Genomic DNA, 22,215 nt, shown 5'->3' on the forward strand with positions numbered 1-22,215 from the left:
GAGCCAGGATGGCCTCAGGGTGCATTGGTGTCAAAAAGGGTGGCACCAAGCTAAGAGGTGCAGGTGGTTCACTGAGGGACAGGATGCTGTGCTGAGGGACCTGGGGAAGAGGGGCCTTGTGATCCTCATCAGGTTAAACAAGGCCAAGTGTAAGGTCCTGTGCCTGGGCTGGGGCATGAGAGGATTGAGAGCAGCCCTGCCCAGAAGGGTTTGGGGTGCTGGTGGATGAAAAATGAGCCAGCTCACAGCCCAGAAATAGAATTGAGCCCTGAGGTGTGTCCAAAGAAGGGTGGCCAGCAGGTCAAGGGAGGGGATTCTGTTCTCTGCTCTGCTCTCAGGATGCTCCACCTCCAGTGCTGTGTCCAGCTCTGGGATCCTCAGTACAGGGAAGATGAGGAGCTGCTGGAGCAGATCCAGAAGAATCCAGGAGATTCCTGAATCCAGAATCCCGGAGCCAGGCTGGGAGAGCTGGGGGTGCTCACCTGGAGAAGAGGAGCTCCAGGGAGAGCTCAGAGCCCCTTCCAGGGCCTAAAGGGTCTCCAGGAGAGCTGGAGAGGGACTTGGGGCAAGGGCTGGAGGGACAGGACACAGGGACTGGCTTTGAACTGCCAGAGGGCAGGGCTGGATGGGATATTGGGAATAAATCCTTCCCTGTGAGGATGAGGAGGCCATGGCACAGGGTGCCCAGAGAAGCTGTGGCTGCCCCATCCCTGGAAGTATTATAGACCAGCTTGGAGCAGCTTGGTCTGGTGGAAAGCATCCCTGTCCATATCAGGGAGCTGAAACTGAATGGTCTTTAAGGTCCCATCCAACCCAAACCTTGGACTCTGTAAAAACGAGATGAATTTGCCAGGCTGGGCCCTCACACCGCCAAACACCGTCCTGGTCTCGAGCAACAGACTTTGTGTTGTGTCCCTGCAGGCACAGAAAGCCCTCTCTGTTGTGTGGCAGCTCCTGTACCATTTAATGCCTGGTTTGGGGGGTCTCTTATTTAACAGCAACACTGAGGAGCCTTCTGTGTATTATGTTCCTCTCCAGGGCGTGATGGGAATGGGTGTTTTTGTAGGAAAGCTGCTTTTCAAAGCCTTTTGAAAGGAACAGCAAGGACTTTCAAGGATGGGGATGTCTCGGGTGCTGTCGTCTTCATTGCTGTTGGAATTATTTAACCTGACTGGAGGGCTCTGTCCTTCTGGATGGGATTGAAATGAATTTAATTCAGCATAATTTTGTTTGGCTTAGGTGCCTAATGCAGGGAGATTTGAGCTCTGTCGTAGCCTCTTAATGTTTATTTTCATATCACTAAAATCTAAGTGACAAGTGGTGATGTTTAATGGCTGCTCAGGGAGGCCTTGTTTATTGGGGAAAAAAGCAAAATGGGTCATAAAAAACTGAATTCCAGCATTACCTTGGCTCTGTTGTCTCTTTCATATATGTCCAGTCTCTACTGTCATCAAGGAAACTTGAAATTCCCTCTCTTTTTCTTTTTTTTTCTTTTTTTTTTTTTTGTTTGGTTGGTTGGTTTTTGGGTTTGGGTTTTTTTGTTTGGGTTTTTTGTTGTTGTTTTTTTGGGTTTGTTTTTGGGTTTGGGTTTTTTGTTTTGCACATGAAATAGCCAGGATTCATCTCTTCACCTCTGCCTACGTGTGTCCAAAAATATTTGTGGTCCCAGTGCAAATACAATCTCCAAACACTTCAGAGGAGCTGTTCCTTCCGGCAGCTGCTGCCGCTGTGCTGCCCCTGAGCACAGCAGCTCCTCCAGGCTTTTGAGCAGGTTTTCAGCACAGAATTGTCTCACCAAAGGATGGGAGCATTATTTTGGGGGGTTCTGTATTTTTTGATTTGCAGTGATGGGCGTTTTACTGGTACGTGGCAGAATGGAATAATTCCACTGGTAATTTGCTGGCTTTCATGAAATTGTCTCAGGAACTCGTTCTCTTTTCTAGCACTGAGCTGCAGGTGACAGGACAAAGGGGAGTGGCTGCAAACCTACACCGGGCAGGGTTGGATGTTGAGAAGAAACCCTGTGAGGGTGATGAGGCCCTGGTACAGGGTGCCCAGAGATGCTGTGGCTGCCCCTGGATCCCTGGAAGTGTCCAAGGATGGGTTGGATGGGGCTTGGAGACACCTGGGACAGTGGAAGGTGTCCCTGTCCATGGCAGGGGTGGAACTGAATGACCTCTAAGGTTCCTTCCAACCCAAACCATTCCATGATTCTGTTCTTGGAGATGATGGGGTGCATCCACCTTCACTTTAGAGAGGACCTCAGGCTTCTCCTGCAGCTCCATCTAGAGGGGAGGAAGGTGGGCTGGTCATGGAGGCTGGTGGCCTCTGTGGACCACCTTGGCTCTGCTGTCCCCTCACCCCACCTTGCCAGGGCTGTTGGTCATGCTTCTCCTGACCTTGGGTCACTCCTGACCCCAAGCCACGTTGCTGCTGGAAACCCTTGTGTTCAGTGGGGAGGACACCACAGCCAGACCCAGTTCCTTGCCCAGGAGCTGGGGGAGGAACATTTCTCTACAGAACCCCAAAAGCACAAGCAGGAGCTGCTCCCTTGGCTGAGGATGTGGGAGCCACACACAGCTGCTCTGTGGTTGCTTTTGGGGTGGATTTCACAAGAGAAATCATTGTGGTTTGGGCCGGGCCTTTCCTGGAGAGGAGGTCCAACATCTGGACCTCCCCAACATCTGCACTGTGGCTGTGTGGGCCAACATCTCCATGGACCTCTGGGCTTGCTCCTCCAGCTTCAGCTTCCCTCCCAACCACAAGCTTCGGTTTCATGTGATACTTTTATTTTAAATGCCATCCTGAAGGGAAGAACACAGTAGTGCTGAAAGGTTACCTTCCCTATCCGAGTCCTAATTCTCCTGGGTTTGTTTTTTTTTATATAGGGTGCTCTGGAATTCCCAGCTACCAGGCTGTGCCCAAAAGGAGGCTGGTTTAGACCTTAGCAACAGGGTATTTTTGTTCAGTTTGTATTTGTTCTCCTGTGAGAGCCATTGTTCTGTCCCATGCCTTGACCGCTCCAAAGGCTGGAGATAAAAGCCCTGGCTGACAATAATACAGTTGAGTTCAGCCTTTTGTTGGGGAGATGAAAATAGAGGATGAATTGTGAATAACATGGGAGGGCTAAAAGTCAGTCGTCCCAGGATGTTGGTTAATCACTTCAAAGATAAGAAGCTGCATTTTAATTGTATATTTTTCAGAAGTACTGAACGTGAGGTTTTGTGTCAGTATCAGCAGGGCCTTGTACCCACCATGGTGTTTAGGACTAGTTCTTACAATCTTGAGTCAGCAGGAAATGTGTTTCTTGCAGTGATATTTGGTTTATGGTAGGTTTATAGCAAAATCTATATATAATTTGTAGCAGCTATATTATATTAGGTTTATAATAGGTTTATAGATATATAAATCTCAGAAACATAGAATCACAGGATGATTTGGGTTGGAGAGGAGCTTAAAGATCATCCAGTTCCACCCCCCTGCCATGAGCAGTGACACCTTTCACCATCCCAGGCTGCTCCAAGCCCCATCCAGCCTGGCCTTGGGCACTTCCAGGGATCCAGGGGCAGCCACAGCTTCTCTGGGCACCCTGTGCCAGGACCTGACACCCTCACAAGGATTTATTCCCAATATCCCATCTATCCCTGCCCTCTGGCAGTTTAAAGCCATTCCCTGTGTCCTGTCCCTCCATCTCTTGTCCCCAGCCCCTCTCCAGCTCTCCTGGAGCCCCTTTAGGCCCTGGAAGGGGCTCTGAGGTGTCCCTGGAGCCTTCTCTTCTCCAGGTGAGCACCCCCAGATCTCCCAGCCTGGCTCCAGAGCAGAGGGGCTCCAGCCCTTGCAGCATCTCCTGGATTCCTCTGGATTTGCTCCAGCAGCCCCACATCCTCCTGACACTGAGGATCCCAGAGCTGGACACAGCACTGGAGACAGAATTCCCTCCCTTGACCTTCTGGTCACATCCATAAATACATTTTTACATAATGTGTTTGTGGCAGTAGCATTGATAGAAGGTGCCCAGCTTGGCATTGCTTTAAATGCTTTAAATAAGGACACCCCTCTTGGGCATGGAAAATAGAAAGATAAAGAAAAGGCAGATTATAAAAATGGATAGAAAACAGAAAAAAAGAAAGAAAAGTAAGGTGGATAAGGATAAAGGTGGAAATAGAGCCACTGGAGGCAAGCAGGGTGTGATCATTTTTCAGGAGCATGGTCTGATGAAAAGAAATATTTGGGAGACTGACCTGCTCAAAATGCTGCCAGTGTGAATGATTAACAGGGATCACCCCAAAACTCAGCAGGCCTTGGAAATCCTTTCCTTGCTGCGGGTATTTTAGTGGCACTCAGGGCAACAGCTCCTGTTTGCTGAGATATTTATGATCCATGGGGCACTTCCTGCTCACATCAGCTTCTCTCAAGGCTCCTCATCCCTCCTGGCAGATCCTCCCTCCCCAGCTGCCCTTACCTGCCGTCCGTGTAATTGGCAATAATTTCCCTAAATGCTCACAAAAGCAGTTGTTCTCTCTGTGGTCTCATCCAGCCGGCTTACACTGCACTGGGTACACGAGCACACGGCATTACAGGACTAATTCCTCTAAATAAGCCTATTAAAAGGTTGGAAATAATGCCTCCAACTAAACCATCAAATGCAGCTGAATCCCACTGGTTGTATTAATTTGTTATCTGCAGCGTGCCAATCCCAGCCCGCCCAGGACCGGCTGCCCTCGTGCTTGGCCAGTTGCTCCTATGTGGTGGTTGGTGGGTGTCTTGTGTTGTTTCCAGCTAATAAATCACATTTATGGGTAATTAACACTCCATCTAACACTTCCTCAGTGTTGCTGATGAGTGGGAGAAGAAATTGCTTTGTGATGTTGTGAGTGGGGGACTCTGTGCTTTCAAGGCTTTAGGTGATGCTGCTGGAGAAAAAAAATTAATCTCACTTATTTTCCTGCCTCAAAGCAGGGGATAAAAAAGTGGGTCCCCAGTTGTTCTCCAAGTTCTGGATGTAAGGAACATGTTTATTACAATGAGAGTGGTATAACACTGGCTCTGGTTGCCCAGAGAAGCTGCCCCATCCCTGGAAGTGCTCAAGGGCAGGTTGGACAGGACCTTCAAGCCCATCCAGTTCCACCCCCTACCATGGGCAGGGACACTTTCCACTATCCCAGGTTGCTCCAAACCCCTTCCAGCCTGGCCTTGGATACTTTAAGGATAGGAAGCTCTTAGAAACTCTCTAAATTCCATGAATTCACTTTTCCCTGGCCCCACATGTTCAGCACCATTTCATCCACTCATTTGATTGGTCATCTGAAAAAAAATGGAAAAATCTTGGCATTTTGACGAGCTGGCTTTTTAAGGCAGCATCTCTGAGCTCCAGAAATACCTGTCAGGCAATTTTCCTTTCACCTGGAAATACACTCCAATGTCTTATTTGTGGATTGTGCTGAAAAACAGTTGTGTCTGGCAGCACAACTGCTCCAGTCAGACTTTTCAGCTTGAAGCCTTCAGCAGAAGACGTGCCTCACAATGCTTTTGGCACTCACATAAGTCAGGGAGGAATACGCTTCAAATCCAGTTCCCCTCGTTTGTAAACCTTGTTTATAAACCCTCGTAGCCACTGGTAAAATCATGATTTTGGTTTATCTGGAAAACAGAGAAACACACTTAATGAGAGATGCAGGGGATGCATCTCTGGCCCCGCTCCGGCTGTCACCATTTGTACCTCATCCTCAACCCTTTTTTTTTTCCCCCAGTCTAATACATGCAAATATATGTAAAGAGTAAAGACTGTTCCACCGAGTCTTGCACGTTTGTTCAAAGAGGAGGAAAACAAGTCGATCTTACAGGGAATTTGCAGGCTGAATTTTTAAGACCTGTCTATAAAAAAAAAGACCAAAAAAAAAAAAAAAGAAAAGCAGCTGTTGGCCGTGGGTGCTGACCGAGGTGATTCTTCCCGGCATCTGTTTTCCCTGCGCTGGCAATCGTAATGTCATTAATATGGAGCTTTTGGAGAACTGGAGTATATCCTAATTAGCAGCCTCTGATTTTTTTCCTAGTTTCATAATCAGTGATCTCGGCTACACCACAAGTGTTACTGTGGCAACAGGGCTGAACTGAGCAGCGGTGCAGAATTACCGCAGGTGAAGCGGTGATTTCACGGCTCCGCGGCACTTTCTTAGCCCGGGGGCTGCTCCGTGGGACGGGCTGGCTGCTCCCCGCACCTACAGGTGTCCCGGGTGGATTTCAGGGTAAGCACAACCACGGAGATAAAGCTGCTGCATGACCGAACGCATGCGTTTTAATTGGGGCTGAGCCTCTGTAATGAGATTTTAAGGCTGTCATGCGAGTGATCCCCTCCGACACCTTTGTTTTAAGTAGGATGCTCCCAGCCCTCGCTGCCTGAACGCTCCTGGCTCAGTCTCGGCGTGGAGCTGGGACTTCATCCCTGTCCTGCAGAAAGGGCTGAGCCCAAACACTGGGCATTTTAAATTTTTTTTATTTCTTTTGGTGGAGGTTTCTTTTATCTTAAGCCTCGTTTCTCCTCCCCACGCACGGTTCGCTCTCTCCAAAAGGCATTTTGCTAGGTAAGGATGTTGTCATGCTGAATAATGGCCATCCTTCATCCCGACTCCTCCATCAAAAGCAACCGGTCCTTTTCATAGCTGGAATTTGAACTGTGCTCCTGTTTCCTTTGTACACGCCTGGCACTTAGGAGGGGACACCCTAGAATGGCATATTTAAGGAAATAGGTTCCCGTGTGCCTTGACTTTCTTTTTGTTTCGATTATTAATTAATGGTTTTGAATAATGAGTGGAGCCAGCTTCTCCCGCGCCTCTCCGCTTGTTCTCTGCTTGCCGGTGCCGTGTTGCAGCTGCAGTGCTGATCCCGTGGGGAAAGCACACCAGGAGAGGGGTCTTGTACTAACCACGGGTTTTTACAAGCTCTGAGGGCGTTTCTTGGGCAGATCTGTGTTAATCATCACAGGGTGTCACCTCCCTCTCCCCTTGGCAGCACAGCTCCTGCTGCCCCCCATCCCTCACCTCCATCCTGCTCAAGGCTTGGACGTGCTCCTTCACCTTCCTCCTCCCTGCCCTGACAGCTCCCTCAGGCTCAGCTCTCTGCTCTCTTCCTCAAAACTTCCCCTTGGCTCTCACCTATCCCGCCTCGAGGTTCTGTCCTTTAGGAAACTCTCTCCAACTGCTCTTTCTCCATTGCTACAGGCCCAGGAAGATTTTCATCCCCTCCATCTCTTCCGTAATTTGTTCCCCAAGCCATCCCAGTTTATTCTGCAGTAGCAACTGGCACATATTCCCATGATCACACATCTGTGGCACCAGGAGAAAAGAGTGGCCGAGGGCGAATTAAACCTGTCCTAATTATGGGAGTTATTAGTAAAATTATTATTAGGAAAATAATTTGTATTTGTAGTTTTTCCCCTCGGAGGCACCTCGGGCGGTTTCCAGGCAGTGGCTGTGGCAGGGGTGCCCTTCCATGAAGGATTTTTTGAGGGCCTTGATCTTAGATGTGCCACAGATCTGCTCCTGGCTTCATCCAGGGATGTAGCCTCATCCCCTGACTTTTATTTCCATATATTTAGCATGAGACCATCAAGTCTGTAGGCTCTTTGTTAGTATTTGCTTGTTTTTAAACATTCAGGGATAGAATTCTTTCCTAAAAGCAAGATACTACAGAGGAGTAAGGTCTGATGTGCCAATTACAGGGGACTAATTGTGGGGCTTGGATGATCCTTGGGGTCCCTTCCAACCCAGACCATTCTCTGGTTCAGTGACTGGTACCCACTGTCACCATTTCTGTATCTTTGTAGGAAGTTGAACTATTTCATGCCCCAAAAACATCCACATTTATTGGTTTTCGTTCATTTGGGGGATTTTTTGTTGTTTGGCGGGGGGTGTGTTTTTTTTCTTTTGTTCTGCGGGCTTTTGTTGTTGTGGTTTTGGGTTTTGTTCTGGGTTTTTTTTGTTGTTGATTTGGGGTTGTGTTGTTGTTTGGGGGGTTGTATTTGTTTGTTGTTTTTTGTTTCGTTTTGTTTTCTGTAAACCTCATCAGTTTATTTTGCCATCCCAGAAGTGTTTGGACAATGCTCTCAGGCACATGGTGTGATTTTTGGGGTTGTCCTGTTCAGGTTCAGGAGCTGGACTTGGTGATCCTTGTGAATCCCTTCCAACATCCTGCACTGTGTAGGGATCTCCTACTCAGTGCTGGGTGCTTTCTTACTCTGCTATGAGCTTCAATCCCAGCAGCTTTGATTTTTGAGGAGTTTGGAGGTCAGGCAGTTACAGAATCACACTGATTGATTTTGGAAGGAACCACTGGAAGTCATCTGATCCAACCTCCTGCACCAGCAGAGCTGCCAGATCCGGTTTCACGGGATGGTGTCCAGACAAATTTTGAGTATTTCCAAGGAAGGAGACTCCACAACACCCCTGGACAGCCTGTGTCAGCAGCTGGTGACCCTCCCAGCAGAACGTGTTCCCTGCTGTTCACAGGGACCCTCCTGTGGGCAGGGTGTGCCCACAGCCCCTTGTCCTGTCCCTGGCCACCACTGGCAGAGCCTGGCTCTGTCCCTCTGCAGCCTCCCTGCAGGTGTTGATGGACAGGGATGAGACCCCCAGAGCCTTCTCTTCTCCAGGCTGAGCAGCCCCAGCTGTCCCAGCCTTTCCTGAGAGCAGAGATGCTCCAGTGGCCTCACTGGGCTCTCCCCAGTCTGTCCCTGTCCCTCTTGTCCTGGGGAGGCAGAGCTGGGCCCAGAGCTGCAGGTGTGGCCTCAGCAGTGCTGAGCACAGGGCAGGATCCCCCCTGGACCTGCTTGGGGAACCTCCTTCCATGTTCTGGATGGTGAACACCTGATCTTCTCCATCCCACCACGATGGCTTCACACACGCTGCTGCTGCTGCCGGGTGGGCTTTGGGAGGGGATCCCCATGGGATGGGTTAACATCTCCCTTAGGTTCATATCCACAGGAAATACTGATCCTGGTTCAGACCAGCAGATTTTAACATTATCCCAACAGTGACAGATATTCCCAGGTGCCCAGAAATCCAGGTGGGAGTAGGGTTGGGTTCCCTCCATGCACGTATCATGGTGTTACTCTTTGGAAGATGAGTGTGTGTTCACCTGTCCAACTGAAGGACCTGAAAATGCTCCAAGAACTGGAGCCCTCTGCTCTGGAGACAGATGGGAGAGCTGAGGGTGTTCACATGGAGAAGAGAGGGTTTCAGGGAGGCCTTCAAAACCTTCCAGTGCCTAAAGGGGCTCCAGGAGAGCTGCTGAGGGACTTTGAACAAGGGCCTGGAGTGATGGGACAGGGTGGAATGTCTTCACACTGCCAGAAAGCAGATTTAGGTGGAGAAATTCATTAATGTGAGGTTGTTAAAGCCGTGGCACAGGGTGCCCAGAGCAGCTGTGGCTGCCCCTGGATCCCTGGGAAGATCTCAAGGCCGGGTTGGACGGGGCTTGGAGCAACCTGGGCCAGTTGAAGTTATCTCTGCCCATAGCAGGAGGTTGGAATTGGATGGATTTTAAGGCGCCTTCCAAACCATGCCATGAGCAAATCCCGATGTGCAGGAAAGCAGTGATTTGTGGAAGGTTGAGCAGGTGGAGAAATCCAAGCTCCAGGCCCTTCCCACAGGCTCATCCTCCTCCTCTTCCTCCTGCCCTGCTCCATACAGGGACTGTCGCTCGTGTGGAAGCTGCCTGTTTACTTAAAAGAAGAAAGAAAAAAAAAAAAAAAAAAAAGAAGAAAACTAAATGGATTTTCAGAAAGGGTGAATGGCTGCTGTGATTCATCTTTTCTGGTGAAGAGGGGAACAGCAGAGGGTGGGGGATAATGTTCAGTGACACATCAAAGGCCTCGCTTCAGCTTCGGAGACACATGCAAGGAATTAGTCACTGCGTTTTAGTGTAACAAAACCCTTTTTCCTCCCTAAATTCAATTCTTCTGTCCCTGTGATGGCCAACTCGCTGCAGCCCTTGGCTATTCCTTGTGTGTTTTTACAGCCTTTGCATCTCATCCAACATGAGACGTTTGGGGTTACGCTGAAGTTGCCCTGCTATCACACAAACTCCTCTGCCGTGGATCGCAGCTCCAGCAAGAGGCTGGAAATCCACAAACAGGATTTGAAAGGAGCAGGGAGGGGGGAGAGGGAATGGCAGGTTTGTTTTCCAGGGTGGCTGAGCCATGCTGATGGCTTGCTGCCACCAAAAAGAATAGAAAAATGTCCATTTTCCCCTTTCTTTATGCTCGTGCTTGTTCTCGCCCTACTGTGAGCTGCTTCAAAGAGCCAACCTTGCTCCCAGTTCTGCACCCTCTCCTCCCACCGACAAATAAAAAGGAAAATTGAACATTATTTTTATTTTTCACTGCAGTTGGAGCCATCACAAGGCAGCCAGTCAGTCTCAGTTGAGCCACTGCCTTTCAGCATCCTCCTGATGACAGCAGGGATTTCTGGGGTCCCGGGAAAGCTGGTTAGAATTCAGGTTGTGTCTCCTCAGTGCACACAGAAAAAGATTGCCTCATTTTCCAGGAATTAGGAATATGTCAGAGGTGGGGGTAAATCCTGCATTTGATTGTGGACGGCTGTATCCGGGTTGGATCTGGGCAGTTTCTGCAGCAATAAACTCTAATTCTTTGCATTCTGGAAACATGGCAGGGTGATCCTGCAGCCTGACCCCCCCTGTAGCACCAGCACAGGCATTTTGAAGCCACTTATTACTTTATAAAGAGATTATTTCCTTTATATTTTTTTTTTTTGTCGCCCCCTCCGACATCAATCATCTTGACAAGATCTGCTTCTTTTAAAACACACATCCTGCAGCTTAAAAATCCAGCCTTTCCTACAAAGAAGATCCCAAGCAGTTTAAGGAAGAATGCAGTGCACATACACTATTATGTATTGATATATACGTATCTAGATCTACCAAAAAAAATACATATATATATAATATTTATGGGTACACCAGTGGCAATTATGGAGGTTTCCAAGCCTGATCTTTGATAAAAAGAAGGTTTCAAGCAGAGCCACGATGCTGAGCATCCCAAGCCTCCGGAGCAGCGGTGCCAGAGCCGGCGCCCTGACGTCAGGGTGTTTTTCTGCAGAGCTCGCAGGATGTTGCAGCCGGCCAAGAGCTGTGTTTATGTTGATAACATTACAAGTATTTCCTCTCTGTTTCCGAAACCAGCAGGGAGGGAGCCGAGGGGGAAGGGAGACTCGGGTTTCTCCAGCTTTGGGGTAGGACTCTTGAGGCCTTTTATGTTAAGGAGCGGGGAACGACGAAGCGCTGGCGTTTATTTATGCTGCTTTTGGGAATAGGGAGTGTTTAAGAGCAGGGGCTGGGATTTGGGAGCTGGGCTGGCACAGCCCTCCCCCGGCACAGGGCTCTTCGCCTGCTCCCTGCTCCAGATCTGGTTTTAAGGTGATAAAGCAGCTCTGGCAGCTGATTGCCGGTCACAGGAGCAGCTCCAGGGATTTGGATTTTTGGGTAATGATGTGCACAGCAAGCTGGGGTGCTCCCAGCATCCCGTTCCTTCTGACAGTCACAGAACTAAAGCCATAAAAACTCAGGTTCTGCACGGAGCACCCACATCCAGCTTTCTTCACAAAAGCGAGGCAAGGCTTGGGGAAATCCAGCATTATCTCCCTTTGCCAAGGCCTTCCTCCTCCTGCAATCCACTCATGGATCAATGAGCTGATTAAATGTTGAATCAAGAAGGGTTTAGAGCTCTCTGCCTGCTGATGTAATCCCAGAGCATCGGGAAGGAGGGACCCCCATTGATGGCTGGACTTGATGAGCTTAAGGGTCTTTTCCAACCTAAATGATTCTGTGATCATCCCAGCATCCCAAAAGGGCTTTGCAGCCAGTCCAGGAATCTCCTGTAGCTCTCCTCCATGTAGCAATCACGGTTTATGGAAATAAGCCCAAACTCTTTTATCCTTTGTGTGTTATTTCCCAGTAGTGGAGAGAAGAGAGGGGATTCATGGCTTTTCCTTCTTTCCTCCCACCCTCCTCTGTCCTGCTTTAATACCAAAGGAAAGTGTGGTGAGGATGTGGGGAGGCTCTGGCACAGCTTGCCTGGAACAGGAGCAGAAATGGGATGAGTGATCCCAGATGAATGGGGATCCTGAATGAGTGGGATCCCAAATGAACCAGGACCCGATGTGAATAGGCACCTGAAATTAATGGGATACTAAATGAATGGGAAAGCCAAAGGAATGGGATTCCAAATGAGTGGGATCACGAATGAACAGAACCACAAATGAATGGGAATCCCAAATGATTGTGGATCCCAAATGAACAGGATCCCAAATAAACAGAACTCAAATGGGGATCCCAAATGAACAGGATCCCAAGTGAAGGGGAGCTCTTGTTTTGAGAAGCAGGTTGGGGAAAGAGCAAGGAGCCATATCCACCTCTGTGAATGGATTTACTGTGCAAATATTCATCAAAACACAGCAAGTGGTCACTTTTTTCCTAGCAGTGCTTCCAGAAGAGCTGAGTCTTTCCCTTTCCCCTGCCACTGTGTCCTTGCTGTGGCAGTGATGGGCTCCCAGTGAAGGAAGTGGTTGCAATGATGAGATCTTGGTGCTTTCATCAGCCCTTGTGAGGTTTTCAGAGCATCTCTGTGTCATCATTTCCATTCTCTGGAGTTTCAGTGTGTGTTTCACTTCCTCCTGCTTTTGCACATGGGTCCTATCAGGATGAGCACCTTATTTCTGTGGGATTCCACAGTGGGATGCTTGGACAATCTGAGTTCTGCAGCAAGTTACAAAGATCACAGAATTATGGAATGGCTGGGGTAGGAAGGGTCCTTAAAAACCATCCAGGTCCCACCCCTGCCATGGGCAGGGACACCTTCAACCAGACCAGGTAGCTCCAAACACTGTCCAACCTGGCCTTGGACACTTCCAGGGGCAGCCACAGCTTCTCTGGACACCCTGTGCCAGGGCCTCCCCATCCTGACAGGGAACAATATATTCCTTATAAATACTGGATTTTCTCCCCAAAGCCAAACCTGTGTAGACCAGGCTCATCTCAGACTCTGCAGGCAGCTGACCAGGCTGAGTGGGGTGTGTTAATCACCATGAGTGGAACATGTCATCAGAGTCATCAAACCATCAAACTGCTGGTTGTGGGTTTTTCCCGACATCCCACCCTGGAGCACAGCCTGGGGGAGGCATTGCAGGACCAGTGCTGCTCTCACCAATGACAGGAGGACTGAATCAGTTCAGATTCATGCAGACAGATATTTTAACTGGTGATGAAACCCTCTGGAATGCTGTCTGCTCACACCAGTGGGACCCTTGGAGAAAGCCCTGCCCTGCTTGCAGCAGCAGGGCTGGCTGTGGACGGAGCCTGTGGAAAGCTCTTATCTTCAGAGCTTGGTTTCCTTCTGGTTCAGGGTTTGTCTGACCTTTTGGTCACTGAGTAAGGTCGATTTTTGCCAGGTTTTCTTTTGGAGGGGGAGGAAAAACATGTAAGTAGGTGGTGCTGGTGGGAGAATACTCCCGGGTGGGGTGGGAGGATCTTGTATTGCTGATACCGTTTCCAGCACGTGGATGACTTCAGTGTTGTCCTTCTGCCCAGAGTTTGGGATGGGTCTAGATGAAGCAGATTTAAATAAATAGAAGAAGCACAAACAACACAAGATCTATTAGAGGGGGAGGGAATAAAACCCGTTCTTGGCAGCGCCTCAGGTTGACTTGGCAGCGAGATCTCGCAGCTCTCTCCTGGGAGATCCTGGAGATGAAACTGGACACAGGACCTGAAGGACAGGAGTCGTGAGCAGCTGCTGGCCCATGGCACGGAGCAGAGCTGTGTGTGAGCCCTCCCTGGGCTCAGAGCAGAGGAGAGGTGTTGGCCCATCCTTGGAAGGCCCCATGGCCACGTGCTGGTCTGGACTTGGCAGCTCTGGGCTCTGTCCTGGCCAGCACGATGACGTCTCACATCTCTGGGCCTCTGGATCTGTAGGTGTTTGGGAGGAGATAATGATACCCATTTCTCAAGAGCTTTCTGAGGTCTCCAGAGGAAAGAAATCACCATCAAAATCTTGTATTAGAAAGGGCTGGGGGAAATGATTTTACTGATGTCATCGTCCTGTAATTCTGCTGGACGTTTCCTGGGAAGCACGTACAGTATGGGCGTGCAGCCTGAGCTTGCTGATCTTCTTGGATTATTTGGGACTGTTTGTTCTGCCCACATTCACAGGGAATCCAGCGGGGTTTGAATGGAGCTGAGTGTTCTGGCCCTGCCCAGTAACATTTCAGGTGTCACTGAGCCAGGGGGAGCTGACCTCTCCTTCATTCCTGCCTCCACTTCTGGGGCATTTGGGGTCAAGGCTCTTTGCCGTGGTCTTTGCCTAAATTGCCTTTGAGTTTTGTCAGAGTGCAGTCATTTGCAGACCACTGTATGAACAATTTAATTTCCTTTAAGGCCAGATATTTGGTTTTAGTGCTCAGCTTGTTCTTCTCATGCTCTCCCACAGTTCACCCATTCCCTGCTTCATCCATGGCCACTTTTGCTGCTCCACCAGACTGGGATTTCTCCATGTTCTTTCCCCCTGGGGTTGTATGAACTCACCCATAAATCCTTCCCATCCAGATGCCTGCAGGGACTCCAACCACACTTCCACTTCTCCCTCTGAGCTTTACAAGATGCACACCAACCTTCCCACCTTGGATTGTTTTGGGATGATACTGCATGAGGGTTTAAATAAGTGTTCTGTGCTTTCCTCCCCAGGTCAACATGGATTTGTGGTTCTTTCTCCTTTTGCTCGGAAGTGGCCTGATAAGTGTCGGTGCTAACAACATTACAGCAGGTAAACTGTGCTCCTCATCTCTCTTTTATCCCATCTTTAGGATCAAAGCAGTGAGTGTGAATGTGCTCAGTGTCTCATTCCTTCTGCCCTCCATGCAGCTGTAACATAAAATGTTGGAAAGAGAGTGATGAGCTTCAGGTGCTCAAAAACAGGGCCCACAGGTTTAGCTCTGACTGATATTGATCCTGACCTCCAGGGGCTCTAATGTTTGTACCTCCCCATAAATAGCACCTGTTCAGGTTATATTTTTGTGACATTTGCATCACCTGCTGTGCAGAGCATTTCCTGTCCTGCAGTCAGCATTTGTTGGGTGTTTTATAGTTACAGTCATGTGAATCTTCAGCATCCAAACCTTCAGTATCACAGAAAACAATCTCACAGAGGTTCCCCTGTGCTTTTCCCTTCTCAGAGCCACCCACAACAGTGTCCACCACCACCAGGAGCCCCACCACAGCTCCTGCAGCAGGTCCTGAGCATGGGACCACGCCTAACACAAACAGACTCAACATGAGCACTCCAGGGACTGTTTCTACCACAGCACCAAATCCTCCTCCAACCACAGCTGCCAGGATCTCCCCCAATGCCACCACTGGCAGCCTCAACATCTCCTCCACCCTGGGGACAACCGTGCCTGTGCCTCCAGCCCCCTCCCTGCTCCCCAGCGTGGCGCCGTCGGCTCCACACACCGCTGTCCCCAGCACGGAGGCGGAGACGACCGAGAGGAATTTCAGCATGGTGGTGACAACACAGGAGACCTCTTCTGCTTCCCACAATGGTAGGCACCTCCTCCACCTCTTCTTCTCCAGGCCACCCTGCCTCTGGGTTTGTTTCTTTGCTCTTCTTTTGTTTTGCTGAGCAAAATGGAGCAGAAAACCTTTTTGGGGCCAGTTCCAAAGAACTCCCTGAACGGATCAGATGAGAAGAGATTTATCTGACCAAAGGTTTGGGCTAAGATCATCTAGTGAAAGATATCCACAGGTACACTAGATGATCTTTGCTTCCAAGCCAAACTACTCTGTAATTCTCTCTCCTTACATTATCAATTTTCCCCATTACTTGGGCAACTTCAATCTTTGAAAGGTCCAGATGAGAGAGAGTTGTCTCTGTTGCCATCCTGATCTCATTCCCCTCTTGCCACATCAGGAAAGTGACCCCATAAAACATAGTTTGGCTGCTCAGTCCGGGTTAAGAGCAAAAAAATCAGGTAAAAAGAGGTTGAGGTGACCAGAAATCCTTGCTGGGATGTGGCTCTTCAGCCATGGTTTTCTCGTTGTATTGTTTGACGCCCAGTTTGGGTGCTGCGTGTTTCCAGCTTGCAACAGGAAGATGGCAGTGCCTGCTAGACCTTGGGATTTAGTGGAAAAACAGGATTGGTAACTTGGTGGTGGATTAGAACACCCTGAAACAAGATAATGCAGGGAGGTGTCAAGTGTGTATTCCTTAAGAGCCAATTTCCCAAGGCATGGTGGCTGTTGGGTGTCTCTGCACCTCAGTGAGGTGTGTGTGCCCTCCTCCTCTGGGAATCTTTGGAAGCCACTGCCCATGAAGCTGCAGGGAAGTTGTCTTTGCTACCAGCATAGGAAGGGATGTGGCTGAAGGAAGTTCACAACCCAGCTTTTGTAGTGTTCTGCCACCCCTGAGCTCGTCCAGCTTCCTTCCCAACACAAATCCTTTTTTACAGAGTGAAGAAGCCTTAGACACACACATGGGACAAGTTTGGTGTAAATGTTGCCTAAATATAGGAGAGATGGAGGCAAAAGTGCTGCTGAAATCTGGATTTTGTAATATGATGGCTGCTCAGGGAGGGGGGCTGAATTTATCATTTTTGTGTCTCCACTGCCTTTTCGTGGTTTGGGTTACCACTTTTGGTGATTCCCCTGGTCTGTGCCATGACACATTGGCCATTGCACCATCAAGGCCACAAGTGGCTTCTCACTTGGTGTCAGCCCAGAGAACAAATGATCAAACCTAATTCTTTATTTATCTCTCTAAGTAATTTGTCAAGGAGGAAAATCAGCTTTAGGGCTGCCCTTACCATAAGATTTAACAGGAAATGTTGGTGTTAGTCATGGAAAGAACCAAGTGGTGCTCGAGAAGGGCAGAAGGTCACAGGTTGAACAGGCAGTTCCTCCTTGTCCAAACCCACCAGGATTGTCCTCAGCCCTGCTGCAGCTCCTCACACACAGCTCATGGCCACTGATCCAGGCCCTGCTCTCCCTGGCACGGGTTTGTTCCGGTGTCCTCTGGATGAGACATCCAACCCAGCAGGTGGAGACTTTCCTTGGATGCTCCTCGCCCCCATCCCTGAGCCCAGCTGCTCTTAATTGAACTCTTGGCTCAGCCACTCTCTTAAAATTATGCACCAGTGTTATCTCTTGATATTCAAGTGCTAATGAATTACACCAGTGACTTGCTGGTTATGGGTTTAAACAGTAAGTTTTGTTTATTGATGTTAAAGCTTGGCTTCAGCTCCTTGTTCTGCTGATAAAAACTCAGGATTTGTTCTTATTTCCTTACTCAGAAATTCATTTTAACATCCTGGTTTTATAGCTAGTGTTTTAAAGGGAAGATTTACAGGCAAATGATGAGAGTTACTAAATTTGTTCCTGTCTTGGTCTTTGATCCTTCCTGACTTAGTAAAATGTCTTGTTCCTTTGTTGCTAAGAGACTTTTGTTTTCTTTTTCTGCAGGTAACTCTGACAGAAGAGGTAAGAGTGTTATATTTCATTGCTCTTTACTCATTAAAAACATTTCCAGAAGCGTTCTGCTGTTAGAGAGATCTCCTTAGGACTTCCAAATGTGCTTTTATGAAACCTCTCAAGCTCTTTACAAGAGCTGGTGACACGCTGATGTCTTAATTTCTGTTGAGCTTTTCTTTTTAGAACGAAACAATCCCATTCCAATTTGTACATGTCCTATTAGATACGAATTGTTCCTGCTCTGAGAATGTCAGCACGTCCCTAGAGCTGCATGACCAAAGTCTAAGAAGCCATTCAGAAAATTTCCTTTTGGGTTTTTTTTTTTTTTTGCTGCTGAATTGTCTTTATTGACTGTGACTTACGTGATTTGATCCAAACCCATCCTGCAGATGATGGGAATAATTATTGTTCTCCTTCGTTCTGTTGGCAAGCAGTAACACAAATCCATTTCTTGTAAGAGAACAGCACTTTAGGGACATTTTTCCATCTCTCAGCTCTGAGAACTGGCATCTCTACCAGAATATTTGCAATTACTCATGGCTTTAGCGCTCCAGGAGCGGGCAGAGCCGGGCTGGCTCCCACCTGGAGGCATCAGCTGCCTCTGTGTGTTCTCATCCTGGCTCTGATGGGTGCTGCAGCTTTGCAAACTCTGCCTCGTGCTGCTCGCTGTGCCTGGCTCACCACTGATGGTCCAGGGAACAGACAGATGCTCTGCAGCACACACTGGGCAGGGACAATAAAAGGGATGCAGGTCTGAGGGAACTCGTTTGAAATTGTAGCTAAGCCACTGCAGAAATGCTCTCTGTAATTCCCTCAGATCTGGCCTGGCTTAGGCCTGATTTTGTGCTCTCTCTGCCATCATTCATTCCTGCTCCTGAGGGCAAGATAAAAAAAAATGGGAATAAATCTGACTTCCTAACAAGATTTTTATTAATTAATATAAATATAGTTAGGAAATCAGATGAAATAAGGGACTTTTTACAAGAGCATAGAGTGATGGGATGAGGAAATGGCTTCAAACTTTGGAGTAGGTTTAGATTAGATACTGGGAATAAAATCTTGACTGTGAGGGTGGGGAGGCCCTGGCACAAGGTGGATCCCTGGAAGTGTCCAAAGCCAGCTGGGATGGGGCTTGGAGCAACCTGGGGTGGTGGAAGGTGGCAGGGAGTGGAATGGGATGATCTCTAAGGTCCCTTCCAACCCAAACCATTCTGTGGCTGGTTTTGTGGGCAGATGTTGCCAGCTGTGAGCAGGGATGGGCTGCTCAGCCCCGTCCCTCTGCCATGGCTGCACCCAGGTCTGGGTGAGATGCAGAGAACACCCTACAGAACACCTCTGCCTGCAGCTGGGACACGATCCCAAGCACCAGAGGAGGGTTTGGTGGCTCCTCAGAGGGGCCAGGACAAGATTTAAGCCTCCTGATGCCTTCCAAGCTCTGGACTGCAGCGGGTGCTCCAACGCTGTGGGAGCGGAAGGTCGAATCCTTGTCCCTTCTCCAGGTGGATTTCCAGCATGAAACCCTCAGGCTGGAGCAGGACAGGAGCTGTGGGGGGCTGGCACAGCTCAGCAGGGCTGGCAGGGTGGGGAGGGAGCAGCTGGGGACCCTCCAGCTCGTTTCCTGCCTGGGCTTTGCTGGGTGGGAGAGCTCCGGCTCCTCGTCCCTCCAGATGTGTGGAAAGAACAGGAAAAAACCCCAAAACCTCCAAACTCTCTGCACCCTGGTGCCAGAGCCACCCCTGCCCACAAATCACACCTCACTCACAAATCACCAGCCACCACTGCCCTGCAGCTCCAGCCCAGCACTGGTTAGGCTGAGCTTAACTCCAAGCCAAGGCAGGAAGAAATGGTCCAAGGGTGATTTAACACCACAGGTTTTGGCAAGGCAGCTCTCCCTCCTCTCCTGCAGCCAGGATGGAGATGGTGGCTCAGAAGTCTCACTGAGAGGCCAGGGCTGGCTGTGGTTGAGCCAAGACCAACCTGTTCTTGCTTTTGGGAAGTGGCAAGATGGGGAATGCCAAGGCTCGTGACCTGCTGAGGTGTGCAGGAGGCAGAATTCCCAATAAATTCCTTTTGGGCTGTGGGAGGTGCTGCCACGTTAGGGCAGTAGATGAGAAGGACAAAGACATGCAAGACCAGGATCATTTAATTGTTTTATTTGCCACACTGGGTCATTGCCTTGAAATCATGACACAAAAATCATCTGTTTTAATAGAAAAAAACCATTCCCAGACCTCACACCACAGAGGGACAAAGACAGAAATATAATCAGAGTGCCCTTGGGGAGCTCAGAGATGCACAAAATAAACCCCAGCTAAGGAAATCTGCTGGCTGAAATTGCTGAGACACATGGAGCAGGAATCTGCAGGGAAATGGATGCACAGAAGGTGGGGAGAGGGGTCGTGCCCTGCAGCCTCTTGGGGCTGTGTAGACACGATGTGGGGACCCCCTCAGATGGAGGGAGCTGATGAAAAATGGAAATAACCCCAGCTGGCATGGCTGGCATCCACATTTATCTCAAAAAATGCCCTTCAGGACCATTCTCCTCCCTGGTTGGAGCTGCTTGGCTTCCAACCCATCTGGGTGATTTGCCAGCACCAACCACTGATTCACTGACCTCCAGCACAAGATAGAAATGGCTTATTTAAAAGAGAAATGAAAAGTTTGTTGTGGGTTGTGGAGGATGGGAATGTTTCAGACTAATCTAAGTGGTTTTGCAAGAGAATTGTGAGGTTCCTGCCCCTGAGGAGCCAAATTGGGTCACACTCAGTGGCCTGGTGGTGTCTGACCTCTCCTGCTCTCTAAACTCTGTATTTCTAGGGAGAAAGAGTGAGGGGTGGGACTAGATGGTCTCTGGAGGTCACTTCCAACCCAAATTATTCTGTAATTTCAGAATCACGGAGTGGTTGGGTTGGAAAGGATCTTAGAGCTCACCCAGTTCCACGCTGTGCCATGGCCAGGGACACCTTCCACTATCCCAGGTCACTCCAAGCCCCATCCAGCCTGGCCTTGGACACTTCCAGGGGCAGCCACAGCTTCTCTGGGCAGCCTGGTCCACACCAAATCTCACCCTGGAGGTGTTCAGGTCCCAGGTGCAGCAGGAAGCTTTCCCCTCTTGTCCTGTTTGGCAAAGAACTGCAAGCAGGACCGTGGTGGTGTCACAAATGTACCTGTGGGATCTTGGAGAGGCCACAGTTTTCACCTATTTAATATAAAGTTCTTGTATTATCCCAGACTCATGGGCCTGTTAGGAACTTCTCTGGACCATTAAGTCTCAGGCAGAAAATTATTGAGATCATCAGCTGACAGAGGAAATTTCTGCTGGTGGCTGCTGGGCCACCCCGTGCACATTCAAGTGTGCAGAGGAAACCCCAAAAATAGCCCAGTCCCAACTTTCTCCACCACTGTTTTCATCTGCAAGGTCACAATTTCACAGTGACCAACTCCTGGAGGAGATTGAGCTGCTCTGAGTGGTGGTTTCAGGGTTTAATCTGACCTGGGAGTGTCTGAGGCACATGGTGCTCACTCATCCTTTTCTTTCTTCACTCTCAGACTGGAAAAAACAATGCAACATCACTTATTACTATTTATTATTTATTAGGTTTTTAATATCATCATCAGAATTGTTCTTCAAGCAGAAATTGTAGAACTCTGCCCCTGTTAAATGATGGCTCTGGATGTTTTCCAATGTCCATAACCACACCTTTCTCTTCCTCTTGCAGACGAGACTCCCATTATAGCTGTGATGGTGGCCCTGTCCTCCCTCCTAGTCATAGTATTTATTATTATTGTTCTGTACATGTTGAGGTAAGAGCTGCTTTAATGCTGGGTTCCCTTGTTTGACAGAAACAATTCCTGAATGAACAGGAATGAGCCTTTTGTGCTGTTTCCCAAGCTAGAGGCTGACACAGCTGGTGCTTTGAAAAGAAACCTGTAAGGACAATGAATGAAAATGATGTTTGGGGTTATCTGGTGAATGGTGCTTATTTCTTTCTCTGCAAAGCTGCTCCTCGTGTGGGGAATTCCTGTTCTGCCTCTCAAAATGTCACATTTAGCAGGGTAGATTGAACTGAAGCCCTGTCAGTGTGGGGAAAAGCAGGTGAGGTTTCCTTGTGAGGCTGGAAATGATGGGCTGAGTAATCCAGAGGGGCTGCACACAGCCACAAGGTCCTTTCACTGTGTTACTCCTTGATTCCCATCTTGATAACAAGCAGGATTCAACATCCAAACTCTGTTTTGGGTACCCAAACCTTCCATGGTCCCTTTGCACCTTTCACTGTGAATGGTGGGAGCTTGTGAGGAGTGTTAGGTGATGGTGTAATTGAAATTACAGCATAATAAAATCTTCCTAGGTCCATCTTTTAGAATCCAAACATTTGCCCTGCTCAAAATGAACCATTCCCAGCTCCCAAAAGCATAACTAAGAGGGTCTTTATTCACCTGCAGTAAACATTTTAATTTACTCACCAGTTTGGTGATTACATAAGTCTTAACAAAATTTCCTTACCAGTGGAAAACTTCCCTCTGTCTCCTGGCTCCAGGCCTGCCCTCACAGCAGTGAACCTGAGGAGAGTTTTGCCTCAGGAGTTCAGCAGCAGCAGAGTTTGAGTCCTTCCCACCTGGCTTCCAGCCCTGAAAAGAAGGGTTTGTGTTCACTGCCCAGTGATTCAGCAAAACTGCGAATTTCAG

The 22,215-nt window shown here is 48.9% G+C and overlaps 1 protein-coding gene across 2 annotated transcripts in view; it reads left to right on the top strand.

The window, feature by feature from the left end:
• The window catches only part of PTPRA (protein tyrosine phosphatase receptor type A), a 114,639-nt gene that overhangs the window by 77,670 nt on the left and 14,754 nt on the right, over window positions 1-22,215 (top strand). The window contains exons 4-8 of one of the 2 annotated variants that reach the window (XM_058838378.1): window positions 6,054-6,245; window positions 14,752-14,830; window positions 15,240-15,605; window positions 17,521-17,538; window positions 21,249-21,333. In XM_058838378.1, the coding sequence (XP_058694361.1) occupies window positions 14,758-14,830; window positions 15,240-15,605; window positions 17,521-17,538; window positions 21,249-21,333 (542 nt within the window). In that variant the 5' untranslated portion in view covers window positions 6,054-6,245; window positions 14,752-14,757. The remainder of the gene's footprint in view (window positions 1-6,053; window positions 6,246-14,751; window positions 14,831-15,239; window positions 15,606-17,520; window positions 17,539-21,248; window positions 21,334-22,215) is intronic. The other variant, XM_058838377.1, reaches the window with a different exon arrangement.

This window comes from Poecile atricapillus, chromosome 4 (assembly GCF_030490865.1).
Source record: "Poecile atricapillus isolate bPoeAtr1 chromosome 4, bPoeAtr1.hap1, whole genome shotgun sequence".
NCBI lineage: Eukaryota > Metazoa > Chordata > Aves > Passeriformes > Paridae > Poecile > Poecile atricapillus.